General features: G+C 41.5%; 1 protein-coding gene across 2 annotated transcripts in view; it reads left to right on the forward strand.

The window, feature by feature from the left end:
• Window positions 1-643: 643 nt before the first annotated feature.
• Window positions 644-18,790, forward strand: part of SPTBN1 (spectrin, beta, non-erythrocytic 1) — a 95,089-nt gene continuing 76,942 nt past the window's right edge. Inside the window, exon 1 of one of the 2 annotated variants that reach the window (XM_009886005.1) lies at window positions 644-843. In XM_009886005.1, coding sequence (XP_009884307.1) covers window positions 696-843 — 148 coding nt within the window. In that variant the 5' untranslated portion in view covers window positions 644-695. Of the gene's footprint in view, window positions 844-16,252; window positions 16,362-18,790 lie in introns of those variants that run through there. The other variant, XM_009886006.1, reaches the window with a different exon arrangement.

Raw genomic sequence — 18,790 nt, forward strand, 5'->3', positions numbered from 1 at the left:
CCAATGCATCAGTTAGTTGTATTTACCTGGATTAGTTCATAAATACATTCCCAGGACAGGTCACAAAGTCAGCATTTGCATGTGCAGAAAGAAATGTTTTTTCAGGTCTGTGTTAAAAGGCTTCTGCTAGTCAAATGCTTATGTGACCTTTTAAGCATTTGCATTTTTTTTGTCAGAATTTGCACCATTTTGTAAAGGTGTTGAGGTCTTCTTTGCACTTCAGGTTTTTCTTAGCAGACTTATCCATGGCTCCATATGCTTTAGCCAACATTCACAGATTCATAAAGCCGACAGGCTGCTTTTGAAAATAACAATTGTGAGAGTATCTTATTGCACTGTTTCATACGTGTTCCACTTTGTGCAGAGTTGAACATGACAGTTCTGGATATGTGCATGTAGCAAAGTTACTGGCTTGAAATCTTGCTTTTGTGAAGTACTTCTTTTTTTTTTTTTTTTTAAGAAGACTTGGAGCATTCAGTTGCTTTCTAAAGAACTGGTTGGTGTCTAACCTGTTTTTGAGCTTGTGCCCAGGCTTTGAGTGAAAGTCATTGATTTTTGAAACCAGAAGTCTTGAGCTGGAATTTTACTTCTTTCTTCCAATATATGTATATTGTCTAAATTATTATTATGTATTTTTCTTTTACAGAGGTTTTTAAGAAGAATCGGATGGTGAGAACAGGTTAAGAAGACTCAGGATGACGACAACAGTAGCGACAGATTATGACAATATTGAAATCCAACAGCAGTACAGCGATGTCAACAACCGCTGGGATGTCGATGACTGGGACAATGAAAATAGTTCTGCTCGACTGTTTGAACGATCCCGCATCAAGGCCCTAGCTGGTAAGCACTGATCACATGAGCAAAACTGATGCTGTGTATTTATGTGATAGTATGGGATACTGTCTATCTGCAGTGCCTGCACCTTGTTGGTAAACTAGAGCTGAAATTTCCCTGAGGTCGAGTGCAGTTTGACCAAACAATTTTTGAGATTGTTTTGTCTATGACATCAGTGGGACATGATGGTCTCATGTTGCTTTGCAGGATGTGCTCATATCTAACATTTTGCAAACATTGGCTGTTCAGATTTGCTGTGGAGACTTCATTGGTGTAAGCACAGGACAGCAGAAATTTCATCTGTGTCTTTGTTTTTTGTAATTAGAAGGTTGTACTGACTCTGTTTCCCACCTCACCAGTGTCATCAGATAATAACCATTTTGCCTCTGTATTCAAATTGTTTTGATTAGGTTTCTGTGATTGGCAATGACGTTGGTTTCCAGATTTGGAAAAAATCAGAAGGATAACAAAATTCTGCTTCAAAATATCTTCATTTGCAGGTGTTGAAAACATCTCACCTGTCAAGAAATGGAGGAATGTGGTAGATGGAGATAGTTGTCATTTAGTAAATAATACTTAAACTACAAATTTTTCTGAAGAAGCAGAAGCAGAGATTATGAACTGCATGCTGTCTTCTGGTGAATTACACTCTCGTCAGCAGCGAAGTGAAATTTGATTGGGTCTTTTTTTTTTTAAACATTTGATTATTGCATATTAGAGGCTGTACATTAACCAAATTTATTTCTGCAGCAAGGAGATTATGTCATGTCCTCTCAGCTCTGAAGCATTGCCCTGCAAAGCAATTTTTATGCATTCTGTAAATGATTTCCTGACTCTTATGGTAGCATGCCCACATTCCTGACCTCTGAACAAAATGCCTCAATAGCGTGGGACATACTGTAAGCATGGAAAACAGCTCAAAATATGCTGAGCTTTCTGCTAGTGAAATTTTAGTTACAAGGACTGTTTTAAACCCAACACTTTGTAACTTGTTAAAACAGGTTTATTAAATTAACTGTACTGAGACAAAGGTATCATCTGTTGCATTTGTGATTCCGATGAGACTGACTCTGGAGCACAGTGTGCCCTTTCTCCTCTTGATGCCAGCAGTGGGAGTGCATTAGATGCAGAACACCTTTACGTGCCAGGCACAGGGCAGGATCAGGTTTGGAGCTGAGCAACAGGGAAATGAAGTAGTTCACACAGGTGGGCAGAGAGCAGATCGTATAACTCTTACTGAGGATAGTAATCATATCAGCTTAATGGAACTGCTCGCCGAAAGGATGTGTGTAGAATTTTGCTATCTTTAGAAGACTTAATTACAGCAGTTCTCATGACAGTGTGCATTTGAAATTACAGGTAAAATGCCTGACCTGGAACGGGGCTGTGCTGAGCGGGGTCAGAAGCAGCTTGACTGATGCCTGTGGTGGTAGATTGGGGGTAGATGGGAAGAATCTTGACTTGTGTTTGGGTTTTTTTGTTTGTTTGTTTTTTTTTTAATATAGTTTGATCTTTTTTGAGGAAGAAACTATTTTACTCCTGGTGTGTTAGTGGTTGTAGGTTATATTATATTCCTTGGGTGGGAAGAGCATTTGTTACAAAGCTCATTAGCCACATTTGGGTCTGAGATCTAGCCTTTACTGCAGTTCGTTGTTCTACTTGCTTTTATGGCAAGCAGAGCTCCCCACCTGAGTAATGAATAATAAACATGAAACTCTTATTTCAAGGAGAAGTAATGTAAGGAAAGTACTTGAATTATTTAGATAGCTTAAAACAAATACCAATGTCAAAGCGAATAATTTTGCTGAAGATTTGATTCAGAGGCATATTTAAACATTTTCCCAGAGTATGATGTCTTTATTTTTTTTTAAGTGTTACTCATAGCTATTTTAATTTGATACATTTCATACCTGTAATTCTCTAGTGTTGAGACTGCTGTGTGCTGCCAAAACTCGGCTTAGCAGACTGCACTGCTGCAGCACTGCTTGAAAGCCTAATCATGATGCAGGGAGAGAAGAACGAAGAGAGGTTTGTATTGCAAATCAAAGGTTATAGTTAAAGGCTGAGCCATGATGCTCCTGGCACCTTTCAGCGTGTATTTTTGGATATGCTGCCTGGTGGGTAATCTTCCCTTGCATCTCCCCAGAAAGGCAGGCACTTCCAGGTTTTTAATAGCTAGGGAAATCACCTTGCAGCCTGGAGCTGGGATAGTAATAATCTCTTTCGTTGTAGTCTTTAAATTGAAAGAAGCTTTTTCTGGAAAGGTGTACTTTAATTCAGCAGCTTGTCACAGGATCAGACACAATAATCACTGTGTGAAAGCCTGTGGCTGGTAGTGCACACAAAGCCACACTAAGTGATATCAGGAGGCTCTTCTGGGCTCTAAAATTTGACGGCCTGTTCCACCATCACTTTCTTCTGGGTGAATTTCACTGCTCTTGGAAGCAGTAGTAGTTGTGCACCACTTGCAGGGCCCAGATTCACTGCGTAACACTCCAGTCTGACTTAGATGGGCACTTGCTCTTTGTGGACACGGGCGTCTTCCCACACCTCAAAGACTGGCCATCTTCTGACAACAGTGCTTTTCTTTCCAGAGGTCCTAGATTAGTTGTATCAAAAGAGTGCCTGTGGATGTCCAGCTCTTTCTGTATATCTGCCTTTCATTGGAGTGACGAGATAAATCAAAAGACTGTCAACATCTTGCAGTTCATGAAATGCATGGTGCGTCATTATCTCCTTGTTCCTAGTATGAAAGGTTTCAAAATGAAGAGACCAGGTGCTGGTTCTTTCTTCCCCACCTATAAGATACAAGCTGTTGCCTTCAAAAATAGAACAGCTGTAGGCATTTTACAGTGCTTGACTAATGGCTGTATATTCAATGTGAATCTTTCTGTTGGTGCAAGCATCGCCTGTCCACATTCTTCAACAAGTTGTGAAGTGCCTCTTCTCTGAAGCTGCCATCTTGTATTAAGCCCAGTTTACTGTAATTTAAGGTAAAGGTGGAGAATGGGTAGGCAAGAAGTGAGTTCTGTAACCAGAATTTAATATTCTGTTCTAGAAAGAATTGTAATGGCCCCATGGTCCAGCAGGATGCTGAAATATTTAAAGAGCAAAGTGGGAGATGCTGGTCAGAATAATCAGTGATCAGGATAGACAAATATATTGGAGAAAAGCTCAGTTAAAGCAGGTATGATACAATAATAGTAGAAAAGCACTGTAGTCAGCATAGCAGCTGATAACTGATATTACTAAAGTGGTCTATATACTGTGAAAACCAGAAAGCGAAGGATTGTTTCAGTTTAAAACAAATAAATCATCTGGGAACTCAGCTTTCAATCAGACTCCAGATTTGAAGGGATATGCAACCAGATTGGTTGCCATTCATGTTGAACTAACTCACTCTGCAACTGATATGAGAAGAAGGTAACTGATCTCTACTTCGTAAAGTAAGATATCCCACTGTAGGAAACGATCTTTCACCTGTCCTTGTTTTCTGTGGTTCTTTGGAAGGTCTTGCTGGAAGACCAGGTAATTCTACCTGTTCTGTAGAAGCCAAAAAGGTATCATGTTTGTGCAAAATTCTTCATTCACAAATCCTCTGGTGTTAGATTTCGTCTATCAAGGACCATTAGCTAACAAGATTTGCTGTGCAGCGCCTTGGTGCATAGAGCTCTTACGAAAGCCTTAATAAACAGTTCAGTTGTTCAGCAGAATTTTTCACACTCAGTCTGGGACTATGACATTCAGATGTACCGTGCTCATTGTCTCAGATGATGTTTTTCAGGTAGTATAAGAATTGTCACCTCCAAAACTTTCCGTTTCTTCAGTTAGCTAATTCGATATTAAAAAATGCTTGGCTAAAGTTACTCGCTTTTCTGCTCATTTGTATTTTGCCCTTTTGTCCTCTGGGTTCACCTGAGTGACCAGAAGGTCTGTGACTCAGCTGCCTGGCATACGAATTAAAAATAGTTTCAAAGTTTATGGAATAACAGAGGCATATCTTCTTAGCACAGGGCAGATGAAGCTGTGCATTCATTTCTGAGCTCCACCTGACTGCGCGCAGGTCAGGACACTTGCTAGTGTTACGTGTCACAGTGTTCATGAACCTTACAGGGGGGTACAGGTAAGGAGACTGCATTCGTCATGCAGCTTTCCTTAGTTGTCCCAGTTGCACAGAGAGAAACTAGGCTTGTAATTCATGCCAGTAACTTAAATTCTCCCAGAAGCAAAAGGGCAAAATCGTTGAAGTTGTTACTGAAGTTATACTACTAAAAAGTTTTTGATATACCAACATAACCATTTCTTAAGGATAAAAAAAAGATAGAAAACTTGCAATGGAAAGTTCTGGGTAGCATGTGGGGCTAGTTAGCCCTTTTGGCCCTGGTATTTGTACCATTCCCCCCACAGCTCCAGTGCTAAAAGTCAGCAGAACAACCTCCCGGAAAAGCGAAAAGAAAGATCCAACATGTAGTACTCTTCAGGTATCATGCACCTGCTTGTCCCTGCTGTCTAGCATATCTCTCCTAGCAAAGTTTCCACTGTTTCACTCTGAGTATACACTAAAGAGAAAAAAAATCTGCATGGTCAGAATGAAGTTTCAGGTCTCAAGTCAATAAAAAAGGACAAAATACAATGAATTAGAGTTTGAGAGAACAAACCTTTGGTTTATTCTTGGTTTTGAAAGAACACGCCGAGAATAATCTGTTGCAGTACAATTCATGAATTTCCAGTACCTGAGCTATCTCGGACTTGAAAATCAGTGCACTATTTTTAATAACAGCAAGTGGTTAAGGAAAGAGAACTCAGCAGTTTGCTGGTTTGACGGGCATGTGAAGGATTCACTTGACACTACACAGAAATTAAAAACCTCACAGCAATGAAACTGCAGGTACATCTTCTCAGCACTGGTGTGGCAGTGCTGGTTATTAGTTCATGGTTTTGTTTAGCGGCCAAAGGCCTAATGCAGGCCTTTCAAGTCAGCATGAAAGGGCTTATTTTGAAAAATCTTATTTTGCTCAGATGAAAGCTGATGGAATTATTTCAACGAAAGCTTTTCCAAATGTCGACCTCACCCAGTGCTTTCCTTCTGGATTTTAATTTTGGAACAATTTTTCAGCTGTAGTTTCTAAGCTGCAGTACTTAACCAGAATCTGTAGGAGGCTGGTGTTAAAAACAGGAGTATGATTTTGTGTGTTCCGTGTCATGCAGGCATCAAGGGAGAAAGCGTGGCAGTGGAGAGCCTGGTGTACTACGCATGTCACCTGCAGCACGGGCTGTGACTACTGATGAACACTGTGCTCTTCTCAGGAAACGAGAAAAAGCTTAGCCCATCTGTCACCACTGATTAATGTGTTGGCTTTTAAAGTTGCTGTTGGAGAACTGGTTCTAAAGCAAATAGCAAAACCCAGCCAATAAATAATATTTTGTTCCTAGCATTTGTCTTTTAAAGCTCAACAGTAGACTGACCCAAAAAGAAGTGTCACTGTATGCCTACAGTACATAAAATAACTTTCAAGTAAACATGAACAACTTGTATTCAGTGATGTCCCATCAAACATGTAATTTGGTACAGAGATCATTTGTATCTCATTGCTATAGTAACATGATTTTTGGTACCGGTTATGCATAGTTTGTGGGTTTGTTCTCTCTCTTTAGAATCAAGCAAGTAGTGTGCAAACTACGTGGAGGTGTAAGTCAGATTCTTTGTAGTCTGATTAGATACCAGATCTGTGGTCTGATACAGCTTCCTGAGTGTAGAGCTAAGCTTCTGGAAAAAAGTACTGCTGATGTAACTTAGGAATTTTCTGGAATCATAAATGCTTGTCTGCTTTATGGATAGTATTTATGATTACTTAGTAACAGTGTGATGCACGAAAGTGATTGCGTTCTGGTGAATAACTGTAATCCGGCAGAGACTGCTCAGGCAGGACAAGTGGAGCTGGAAAAATAGTCTTTTTGCTTCTTTGGGGCGGGAGCAGGATAGGAAGTGTTGCTGGCAGCCCCACCCTGGAAAGTCTGACAGCTGCGGTCATTTTACATCTCTGATTAAATTCTTTCAAGACTAAGCAATATTGAGTTGGACATGTACATGGGAGAGCGCAGTGTCTTGTCAGCAAATGAGCCTGTATTGATCAATCTTTCGATCTTTGAATTCCTGTGCATTAAGCTCCTGGACTGGAATACAGGTACCATATCTGCTTCTCATAGTTTCTCGTGGAGAACTCCAGACGTATGCCAACCCTTATTCACAAAGGGCTGACTCTGCTTGGACAGCAATTCAGTAATTTAGCAAAATAAGGCCAGAAGAGAATTCTGTACTGTAGTTTAGAAGTGATTAAATATTAAAAGCCATCTGTACCTAGAGGAATAAGATGGAAAACTAATGTATGTGTGCTTACTGTGTGTGTGTGTGCGTACGCGTATTTGCTTTTAGGATATTAGCAATGAAATGTCCATGAGGGTAATCCTGAAAGCAGGTAAATCTCCTTTATCATACCTGGGTATTAGACACATTGGCACTGCACTAACTTTCATAGTGTGCTTCCTTACTTGCACTGATTTTAGGTGAGAACTATGCTTTAATTCCCAGACTGGCACAGCACAGCACTCTCCTGTCTATTTTAGTTTTCATCATCCGTTCATCACCATGGCATCAGGAAGGAGTAGAAGCGCTGGGGGACGTGCTTTTGGCTCCCCGTAACTCTGAGATGAGTGAGATGTAGCGTTCTGCATCAGCTGAAGCAGGGACAGGCAAGGCCAGCAGGGAGAGGCGGGGTAGGATTTGCGAAGGGGAGTAAAATGCTCTGGCTGCATCAGCTGCTCAAAGAAAGGAAAAATACTCACTCTGAGATACCCCTGGTGTAGTCAGTGAGAGCTAAGCCAGGCACAATAGTAGAGCTGGGATAAAATCATGCTGAAGTTGATGATTTTAGGAGGAGACCTGCCACCCAGATTGGCAGCTGGTAAACTTCCCTGGGCTTCTGTGAGACCATGCCAACTTACAGCTAGGAATCTGACCCATAGCGGCCCACCGTGGGAAACCTGAAGACTGAAAAGACTATGATGTTCTTTGCTGTTGGAATCAATGTTTTGGAGATATGTAATACAATGAAACCATGGGATAACTATTAATGACCCTTCATTGAAATAATGAGATTGTTTTTAGATATTTTGCTGAGTCGTCTTAGTGGAAAGGTTTACTTGTTTATAGAAACTACGTGCCAATAATGGCAATTAATTTAAAAAAAAAATCATTACTTTTATCAGGTGGCTGTGGATGCATTTCAAAACCTAGTCATGAGCCTAGAATTTAAAAGAATTCTTTCCACAAAAAATGCATATGTAGAAGAGAATGTTCTCGTCTTGCGTCTTTAGCATCTAACTAGTGATGTTTCTGTATTTATTTTATTTATTCAGCCAAATCTGCAATGTGCCTTGCATTTTTGCTTCTATTTGTTGCTTGGATACTGCATGAAAGCACTCCCTGAAGTATAAATAATGTCTAGGAGAGCATACTGCAAAGCGAAATTCAATACAGGATTAAAAAATGTTTACTAATTTCTGTTAAGGTTGGAGCTCTTCTAATGGGGAGAGGTTAGTGATGAAATCATTCAGATCAGAGCCTTGATTCTTATCTTGAGGTAATATCCTGGAGAGATATAAACCCAGATTGCCTTGAGACAAATTGACTTGATGGGGGAAGAGGCAAATAGAACAGCAACAGGGATGAGGACCAGACAAGTAGGATGATGAAAATCCACTTCCAAGTTCCACTTTTTTAGTTTCTAGCATTCTTCCTAACAGTTTTGAATTCTTCTCGGGAGCAATGCAAACACTACTATTTTTTTTGCCAACCTCTTTGTATGTGTATGTTGGATGATGATTTTTTGAAGTTTTGCTTCCTTTAAATGTTATTAAGCCTTGAAGGTGGATGTGTCAAATGTAGATAGTATTTGTACATACAAATGTATAATATGTTGTTATATTTATTCTATACATTATATAAAAATGAAATGTGGTTTGCTCTGGAATCATAACTTCACGAGTTTGAGACAGTACTTGTCAATTGATCACTAAGCTTTTCTGCAGAGATAGGCAATTCCCAGATGGGGAGATTTTGTGGGTGAGATTTGATGAAAGAAGGTTTTCGGCAATAAAGGGATCTCTCTTATGTTGGCTTTGAAAATGAGGCTTTCAGCTGATGTTTCTGCATCTAGTATGTTGGGTTTTAAAAAAAAAAAAAAAACAACCAACAAACACCCCTTCCAACAATTTTTTTTCTAACATTATCCTTCTATTTCGTTTTGAATCAACTACAGGATCAGCTTAAGCCTGTACTACCTTGGTTTTTCTGGAATTTAGATGCTTTAGGTCTAAGAGGATCTAAAATTCTGTTAACTTCAGAGGTTAACTTCAGAGCCCAGTTAACTTCAGAGGTTTCTAATTTAGGGGCTCGAGCTCCTCCAGTTATGGAACTGACAAAACAGAGAGGTACTTCTTTCTTCCTCTCCCCTAAACTGACCACATGTGAATATGGCTGGTCACAATGGGGATGTATTTGGGAACATTAAGATAGTTTATATGCTTTCTGTTCTGTCTATGCAAAGCAAGGGAAATAACAAACAAAAACTCTGGCTTATGGAGATTTGTAAAGATCAGTGTGTTCTACTTGTTTTCACCCACTTTCCATTTTGCTCAGGAGTAGCAGGAGATTGAATTTTCATGCCTCAGTGATTATGCTGTAAGCAACAGTGCATCTTCTGTGTTCATGGTCAAACTCGAAAAAAAGAGGAAACTATGCAAAAGGAAGAAAATTAAAATGAGGGTGGGAATCTCTCTCCCCCTCTCCTCTACATATAAACATAGATGCAATTCAGATAGAGGGGGAAAGGAAAGAGAGGTAATGAAAATAATTCCAGCTTCTAAAAAAGCACATTAAAACTCACAAAAAAGAATTTTCTGGATGAAAATCAAGAAGTGGTTTCCTGCCAAAATTTCACAGAAAGCAAGTATGTTAAGAGCGTACCTGTGCACCATGCTTGATTTTAATAGACTTTTTAAGGGTTATTCATCTAAGTCAGGGAGCAAACCAAGTGCATTTCATGGGCCACCGACAAAAACTGTGAATGTAGTTGTTACAGTTTTTTGGAGATGGCTTCCCTGCTTTACTGATTTCATGGAGTGTGGGAAGCAGTACAGTTCGGAATAACCCGTTTGGACTGGAATACAAAGTGTGATTTTTCTCTCAAGAGTGGCTCACCTAGCTCTCTTCTCTGAGCTCTCCTGGCAAGTGTTCCACTGTTGCAGTTAGGACACACTGTTACGAAAGTCATGTCAACTTTCCTGTTAATCAGGGACTTGTGTAAACTGAAACCCGAAACCAAGTGGAACTGACCCAGTTTCAGTAATAAGTTGATATTCTGGCCTGATTTATGAAAAGATTCCCAAAGGTTTTGTGCTGCTTTGGTCTCAGATGTCACAACCTACAGGTTCGTTGTGAGCCCAAAGCTGGTTTTGTGCCTGGGACTCCTTGTGGAGCTGCTAGAAGACCAGCCTGGACATGGTAAAGGGAAAAAATGTGAACAGACCGTTCTGTAATAAAACCCCTTGTCTCTTGCTTTTTAATTTTCCCCTTTCCCTTATGTTTTGATTGCATTGGCTTTCCCAAGCCCCTGTGAGTCACAGAGAATATATCTGGAAGGGGCTTGGAGGACCAAATGCCTTGGTGTTTGCCACTGACGTAAAATCCCCTTTAAACAGAAAAATTGAAGTACTTTCTGAGATAGAAATGTTACTTAAGAGCAGATCTCTTGGTTTGTTTGTATTTATTTCACTTTCTTCTGAGACATTTGCACAGTATTGCAGGAAATGGCGGGTTTGTAAGATGAATGGTTCTGTTCCCACTAATACCTGCAGAAGAGGTAATTAAGTTGGCACGCTAATTTCTGCTTTGTGTGTGGGCTGCTTCTTTCTCTGTTCCAGCATCTTAGATATAAACTAGAGGGAAAACAGCTAACTCTTCAGGATTAATGTTATGCAAATTGTCAAATATGATAAAAATAACTATTTCCTATCAAATTCTAGAACAATCTACAGCAAAACCCATCTTTCCTTACTCTGGCATATATAGGGAGAGATTGTGTTTTTACTGTGTAGATGGGGGGGGAATCAGCAGAGAAGTCAAGAAAGGCCAACGTGATCATGGGTTTTCAGTTCTTAGCTGTCGCACTGAGGGGATGTGTAAGAACTTTACCCTCTTTCAGGAGAAGAGCAAATGTTATGTGATTTCTGTGGCATTTTAGATTAATAAATCATCCTTTTTATCTTGTAATTTTTTTCTAGTTAGTCACCAACTAGAGAATTTACAAGAGCAAATAAGAGTAAAGAGGAAAGACAAGGGTGATGATTAACCAGATTGGTAATTATTGTAAGCTCTGGCGTGCATTCTGCTTCCCATTAGAAAGATAATTGTCTTTCGTAGAGTTGTAAAATTGCATCTTTCTTGCAGAACACAACAGTGCAAAGCATGCATTTACTTTATGGTACCCAGGGAACATTTTGTGCATTGCTTTCTTGAATTTTACATATGCCTTAAGTGAAATGTATTTTGAGGGTGGGCCTGTTTTGGACGTTGAGTGCACTGCATGTACTATCTTCGTTGTTGACCCAGTAAAGCCAGCCAATATTGGTTGACTTTATTAGTGGAAGATAGTGCAGACTGATGGATGCATGAGGTCAGGGAATTTCTAGCTTTCCCAATTCTAGCGAGGCTGTGTGTGTAATACTAAAGCTGCACGCTTACCAGTTGTTTTCTGCAAAAGAGTTATGAACTGGATCCTTGGCCAGGGATTTCTTAGAAGGTTTTTTGTCTATACTTTTTTTGAGGATGTGTTAAAGTTTTTTTTATTATTTTTTAAAGCGATTTCTTTTGGCTGAGAAAAGCGATAGTTTTGTTCAGTCTTAGAAACATTGATAGTTAGGAATGTGGATGGTGATTTTGTTAGAACTAACATTAGTTTCTTCCTTAGAAATGTTAGTTTTTTCCTTTGTGGTAGGAACCCATTCACTTCAGCAGCAGTTTTCAGAACCATGTAAGGATAGATCCCAGGACAGATCCTTTTCAGTTCTGGGGTAAGCACCTGCCTCCAGGTGTTATACGTACATTTCATAACATTACTGTAATCAACCTCTTGTTCTCCTTGAGGCTTTGCAAAGCTCTGATCATGTCATCTAAGTCACACTTTGCATTACAGTTAAGTGGATAATCATTTGCATTTTTATTTACTCTTAACAAGTACACAAATAATGCAAGTCAAGTACTATGGGAGAGGTACAATTCAAAGAATGCAAGCAAAAATTATTTCACAGCTATGGGAGAAAAATGAGAACAAAATTTATAGGGGAAAAAAACCAACAAAACCCTGCCTCCCTCATACTAAACTTAATATATGATTTGGCCCTTATTTTTCTCCAACGCTATAATCAGTGGTGAATTACACCATGGAGAACTTCAAGCTGTGTTGATTTGATAAGTTACACTTGGACTAGTGCTAAAAGTTATCCGTGGCCTTCAAAGCATTAATTCCCCTCCATAACGTATTATCTAATTAGTATTGTCAAGGGCTTAGTCAATTAGAGAAAATGAGTAGAACCCAGATATAAAAAAGGGCTTTGCACGCGAGTGCCTTGTAGTCGATTTGATGCATTGCTACATAGCAGCAGCAAACAGGTTTCAGGTTTACTAATTTGGAGTCAACAGCAAATGAATGTATTAGGATTGATGTAACTCAAATAAAAATGGGAACTGGCAGGATGCCCGTTCTTAAGAAGCCTTGCTACCTACGGTGTAGAGTTTCACAAATACAGACAGATCCCCATTTTGCTTTGCTCTTTCTACTGAATTACCACCAACCTGTGAAGTGGAGCCTACAAAATGTACGCCGGGGCCCAGCAAAGCAGCAGTAATGCTTTGGCAGATGAGCCAGCAGCACCTGGTGATACGGGCTGTCCCCCGGAGCCGATGCCATCATTAGCAGAGTCTGTCACATCTGTTGCCTGGGGACCTGTTGTTCAGCCCAAATGCCAACCTGGATGGCAGCTAAAATGAGGTCAGAATTTCACAGTGAGTGCTGCCGAGTTCTCCACAACGTGGTAGGGTCTTGTGTCTCTGGTTTTCCAACCTTGAACAAAATAAGCTCAGTTCAAACACAGATGCTTCCCTTTTCCTTTGGCTTTCCCCCTACGCGCTGTGCAGCCTGCTGCTCCGTGCCTGCTGCAATTCCTTCTCTTGTCAGGTAGCGTTTAGTGCTACTGGCCAGGCCAGAATTGGAGGGGACAGAGAGGACAAAAAAATCTTCAAACCTCGACTTCTGTTCAGTATTTCTTAGTAATCTTAAGTTTACCAGATTCAGTTGTCCCACAGGGGACAATCTGAAGTGTAAATTCCTGTGTGCGGTGTGAATGTTTTATGACAAGGTGGGGAAAGGCAGTCTGTGTTTTACATGGGTCAAAGCCAAATGATTATTTTTAGTCTTTAATGTTTTGCTTTTGTAATATTTTACTTTTTAATATTTTTAATAATGGCCACGTGCGTTAGTGCGTCGCCTGCCAAAGGTGTTGGGAAAGCTTTCAGCTGGGGAAGAGTTCCTGGCTCCTGATTCGTGGCCTTCACGGTGTTAAAAATGCTCCAGCTCTCCTGTCAGTCGCCTGGACTTTAGTTTTACCTTCTGAGCTCGCATAGCAACACCTGTTTGCTCAAGGTGGGACAGTAATGAGGTGATATGCCTGCAGGTAGGGCCTGGCTGCCTGCCTGCTCTCCGGGGAAGGGTTTCGTTTAATTATAACATAGGTCAGGCATCGCAGGCAAAAGCTGCTGTTGGTAGAAAGCTGCAGGAAAAAAATTTGTGACGGAAATAAGCCTGTACTTGTGCGTTGGGTAAAACATGCTCCTTGAGCTTTGGGGGAGTTCTCATTTGTATATTAACACTCAGTTTACCAAGTTCTGTTCCTGTAAATTTTGGAGCCTTTTGTATTTTTGTGTTGCCCTTCTTCCCTCCCACCCCAGCCTGGAAATCCCATGGCCACAGCTGCAGCGTGTGGGTCCCTGCGTGCTGGAGGGGCTGCTGGCTGTATAAAGATCATCGGGGGAAGGTTTGGCAGGAACGGGGGACTCGCGGTGCCACATCAGCGCATTGTTGTCTGGAGAGCAGCATCCTGCCTGCCGCAGCGACGAGCGCAGGTGCTTCCTCAGATCCCCCTTTCGCCTTGCAAACCCGCTGCTAGGGCGCAAGCCTGCAGTACCTCGGTCCTTTGCACAGCGGCGTTCTAGCCGCCCCTGCGGACGGTCGCTTTCTTCCCTGACACTGTAAAATCTGGCTTGGGCAGCTGAACTGTCTTCAGTGGCACAAGCGTAGGTAGTGCTGAAAAGATTGAAGGCCAACTTTCAGAAATGTTTTAGGCTCTAGTTGAGGACTGCTGTAGCACCACAAGTCTTGTGTAAATACAGCTATATTGATATAAATGGGTTCACTGAAATACGCCAGTAAAAGACCTTCTGTATCAATAGAATAAGCAACTCTGGGCAAGGGCTATGCTGTTGTTTTAAGTAAAACAGTACAGTTAAAAGCCATAAATATTTTAGGTGTATTTATGACCACGGGAGCAGTGTGCTAGGCGTTTTCAACAGTCCATGTGTTTTTGGAAACCCCAGATTCAGTTGGGAAGTGTTGATTTTCATCACTTCTCCCTAAATTAGCAATGTTCATGGTTGGACTTCTTGCACGTTTGTTCTCCGGTGTGTTGGTAACGACTGGTTGAATTTCCACCTTATGCCTAGCAGGAGCTAAGGCTGCAGCGAGTCAGTGGGAGTGGACTGAGCTTCCCCCACAGAAATTGTGCTCACATAAATTACTATATGACTAAAAACTTGTGAAACGACAGTATCAAAACAAAGGCAACATTTTGAAATGTTTAATGAGGGGACAGAGTGGGAGGAGAAGGGAACATGGATTCCATTGGAAAGGAATTTGGAAATACAAGAAAAGAAAAAAGAGAAAACATTTGTGTGAACATTATCAGCAGTTTTAAAAATGAACAGGCAAATGCTGCATACTGAGAATATGAATGTGGAACTGACCTTTTAATTTCACTTATGAATAAGTGAGGGTTAGGACCTCGGGCCCCTGAGGGAAAACTGACATCCTCTGTCTAACACCATCTGCGGGAACTGACTTCTAGTACCTATCCCTGCTGCTGTGCGCGTTTATATTACAGCAGGGTATTAAGGTGCCAGTCAGACAGAGGCAAGGCATCGTTATTTACATTACCGCCCTCTCCCTCCAGTGCATAGCCCAGACAACCATTAATCTTGCAGTAATACCCAGCACACTGATAAATGGGCAAGGAGCCACATACACAGGAGATGTCAAAATCCTCGATATCGACAAGTAACATAAAATGAAGCGACAGGAGTTGGCTGTTTAAAGAACCTTTTCACCGTTTGTTCCCGGTGTGCTGGAGCGTACATCCTTCTGCGTCCCCTCCTTGCCTGTTGCTAAATACTGAATGAGCGCTTCTGTGTGTGTGCGTGTGTGTTACTTTTTCAAGTGAACAGCCTTGCAGATAAATAAAGAAAAGTGCCCTCCTTTTCATGTGATAGTAATCTGAGACTTTTCCGTTACATGAGGCTCTTAACAAAAGATTGTAATTCCACCAGCTTTGCTCAGGAAGATACCACCGTCTGCTGCGGCCGTGGCGGCGTTGGGAGCAGAGGGCTGGGGACCCCGCTGCCACCTTGCCTGCCGGGGCTCAGGGCGAGCGGGCTGCACCCAGCGGAAGAACTTGCCGCAGCCTTGCGTGAGCCATCCTGCTCTTCCTTCCCCTGCTCCGCCGCCCCTTCGCCCTTGGTACAGCCTTCGTTTCCTCCACCGTGCTGTATGGTAATCAAGTGACATCAGCCCGCACCCGGGCGGCTGCTGATTATATTACAAACCAGCAGAAAGGTCTGAGGTGTGCGCGGCTCCTGGAAGCGCTGGCAAGGACGGCAGCGCGTGGCTCCATGCCGCTTTTACTTTGGGCTGAATCGCAGGCTTGCTTTTATTTGATTTAGTTTCGCCAGGGCCAGGCAAGCATTTGAAACCAGATTCGAGCACTTGAGAGTTGCCTGTAGTGGAGTGGGGCGGGGGGGAAAAACAACCCTCGTGGTGCTTTAAGTTTGAATCCGTTACAGACAGCTTACCGCCAACCCACACTGCTGGATTTTGAACCGAAGCTGTTATTTACTTAGGGCTCAGTGAGAGCATTTTCTCTAGGGACTGAAGCCAAGCTACTGAGGAAGCTGGAATTCACTTGGATGTATGGTAGAGAAACCTGTGGTTCCTTTATGCTGCAGTTCATCGTATCCCTGTGTTACCTGTAAATGGAATTACAAAAATCAACCAGTATGCCCGGGCCGTTGTCCCCAGGATATGCAGCTCAGGTGCCGTATAACTATAATCAGTTAGAAGGAAGATTCAAGCAGTTACAAGGTAAGCCTGTGCTCATTTTTGGGGTTTTTTTTTTGGTAGGTGTTGCTACGGTATGATCCCAGTAAATGTGTTAGTCTGGGCTTGTTTTTATTGCATCAAGATGTTAATGAGAGAGGCCAGAAGTGGTGCCATAGGAAAAAGCTTTGTGTTCTTTTAAGAGATACTGTGTGGCTTTTATCTCTCTGAAGGTGTCCTCAGTCTTACACAGTGTTAAGATGCGTGTCCAGCCTCTGAGCCACTCAGCATTACAGATGGGGACTAACTCAGACTAAGTCGCTTAGAATAATAAGGGGGAGAGTGAGGAAGTTGTCTTTCTATTTTACCCTTAAATAAAATACAGTATCTGGAAATTAATCATAAAATCCGAGCTTTGTTTCAGTGCAGTTTGCAGTGTGAGAGCCCCTTCTAACTCCCTGCGTACCTCCTGTAAAGGCGGGTGACTTAACTTCTTCAAATGAAGAACAGTTGCATAATTTCCAAACAAATTAGTTTGCTCATGTCGTAGAAGCTCTCCGAGAAAGCATTCGTGTACTTTAACGTACCCAATTTTCTTCATTTTGTATTACTCCACTTTTAGACAGGGAGAATGTCCTTTAATGCCCTCCCATTAAAATCTCTATCTGCGTGAAAAAAACAGACGTTTCTTTTGGGTAATGGTCATGTGCTCTCTAAAGGGTAGGCCTTGGACCTGTGCTGGAAGCCCAGATCCGTAGCGGTGCAATTGAGGAGGATTGTGCCCAGCATCTCTCTGCCTCAGATGGGGTAAAACAGGCTCTGCTGTTTCTCTGTGAAAGTCATGTCACAGGGATGAATGAACTCTAGCATTGCAGGATCAAAATAAAAAAGAATTCTTAACCAAAACCAAACCTCCTCCTCTTCTACATCCATGTGACTCCGTAAATAATCCCAGAGCAGCCTGAGTACAGTGAAGTTCAGCCTTTGTGTGCATGTTTCTTATTTTACTCTGGTCTGTGCCGCAAGTGTGGTCCTGTGGTTCCTGTCAGAGAGGGAGGAAGAGCCTGGTTAGTGCGAAGAATGTTCCTATTTGTGGGCTTAAGGAGGGAGGGAAAAAAATATCTTTCATTCATAGTACTTTGTTTATCTTGTAAACTGGCTCAGGGTAATGGCTGCATACTGGTACTGGATATAATAAGATAAAATGACAGCATCTTAAACACTGGCAACATAGACATTCCTCAGGCAAGGCATGCAAAATCCAGGCTCCGATCTTGCACAGGAGGGAATACGTTAGAGGCTTTATCTTGGACATCTGTCAGATCTCAGACTGTGGTACTTGCTTTAAAAAGAACGAGGTAAGTTTGTGGCACTGGAAAAAAAATACTGGCTCACGCCTCTTTCATGCTGGTTAAGTTAGCAGTCTAAAGAAGGCAGATTTTATCATTTTCAGGGTCACTGCTTCAGGAATCCATTATCTGTGTGTTTACATCACACTGAAAGAGGAAAGCAGACCGCAGTGTTGAAAGCACAGAAAGTGAGTTTTCCCTTCAGTGGAATGCACTGTGTTCACTTAAAAAAAAATAATATATTGCAATGCTTTTCCTAAATGTACTGCAATTTCCTCTAACAAAAGAGATAAAATGCAGTGAATTCTTCTGCAAGTGCAAGGAGGGACTTTGCAGTAAAACATCCCGTAGCTGTTTACTTACTTGCATTGCGGAGAAGGTGGGTAGGCTTGAAAAAGAGTGCTGCCAATGATCTTCTTCAGGGTGGAGCTTAGGTACAGGAAATGTTTTAAATTACGTGCTAGATACTTCATTAAATGCTAAATAACCATACAAAATATTTTGTGCTGTAAAGGGAGTGGCTTAACTCTACTGGCACAGAAGGTGTCTATTCTTGGAGTAATGGCTCTTTGTTTGAAGAATATCTAAAAAGCCATTAATTTGTAGTTATAAAATTTCGGGATGATTCTTGTCCTCTCGCTAGAAGGCTCTGGTGAAAACATTGGGTGTTCTGTGGCACTGGGCATTGCTCAGTGTATCCAGACTCAGACCTAGCAAGCATGAGTGGAATATATGTAATATCTTTAAATTACAAATTTATCACCAGTTTTTCCTTTTGCACCGTGGGGGTGTACAAACAAGTAAGAGCAGATGTGTTTCAAACATTCTTTGGTCTCTGCTAAAAAATACCATTGAAGCTTTCCTGCCTTTTTATTTTTTTTCCTCCTTTGTGACTGTGTTTCACCTCTCTTGCCCTTGGTAGCATAGTTCTCCAGAGCAGCACCAGTATTGGCACCATACAGGGTTACTGTAGCCTCCACTCAGTGTTTTTCACACGTTGAATTTGCCCCTCATTTTTCACAGTTCCTCGAGTTTTCATGTAAATCCACAGCTTTGAACTAGATTGTAGCAAGGTACTGTTCACATCTAGTGAAGGTTGGGAGTTTTCCTCAAAAAAAGCGCTTA

Source organism: Charadrius vociferus, unplaced genomic scaffold, assembly GCF_000708025.1.
Source record: "Charadrius vociferus isolate BGI_N301 unplaced genomic scaffold, ASM70802v2 scaffold455, whole genome shotgun sequence".
NCBI lineage: Eukaryota > Metazoa > Chordata > Aves > Charadriiformes > Charadriidae > Charadrius > Charadrius vociferus.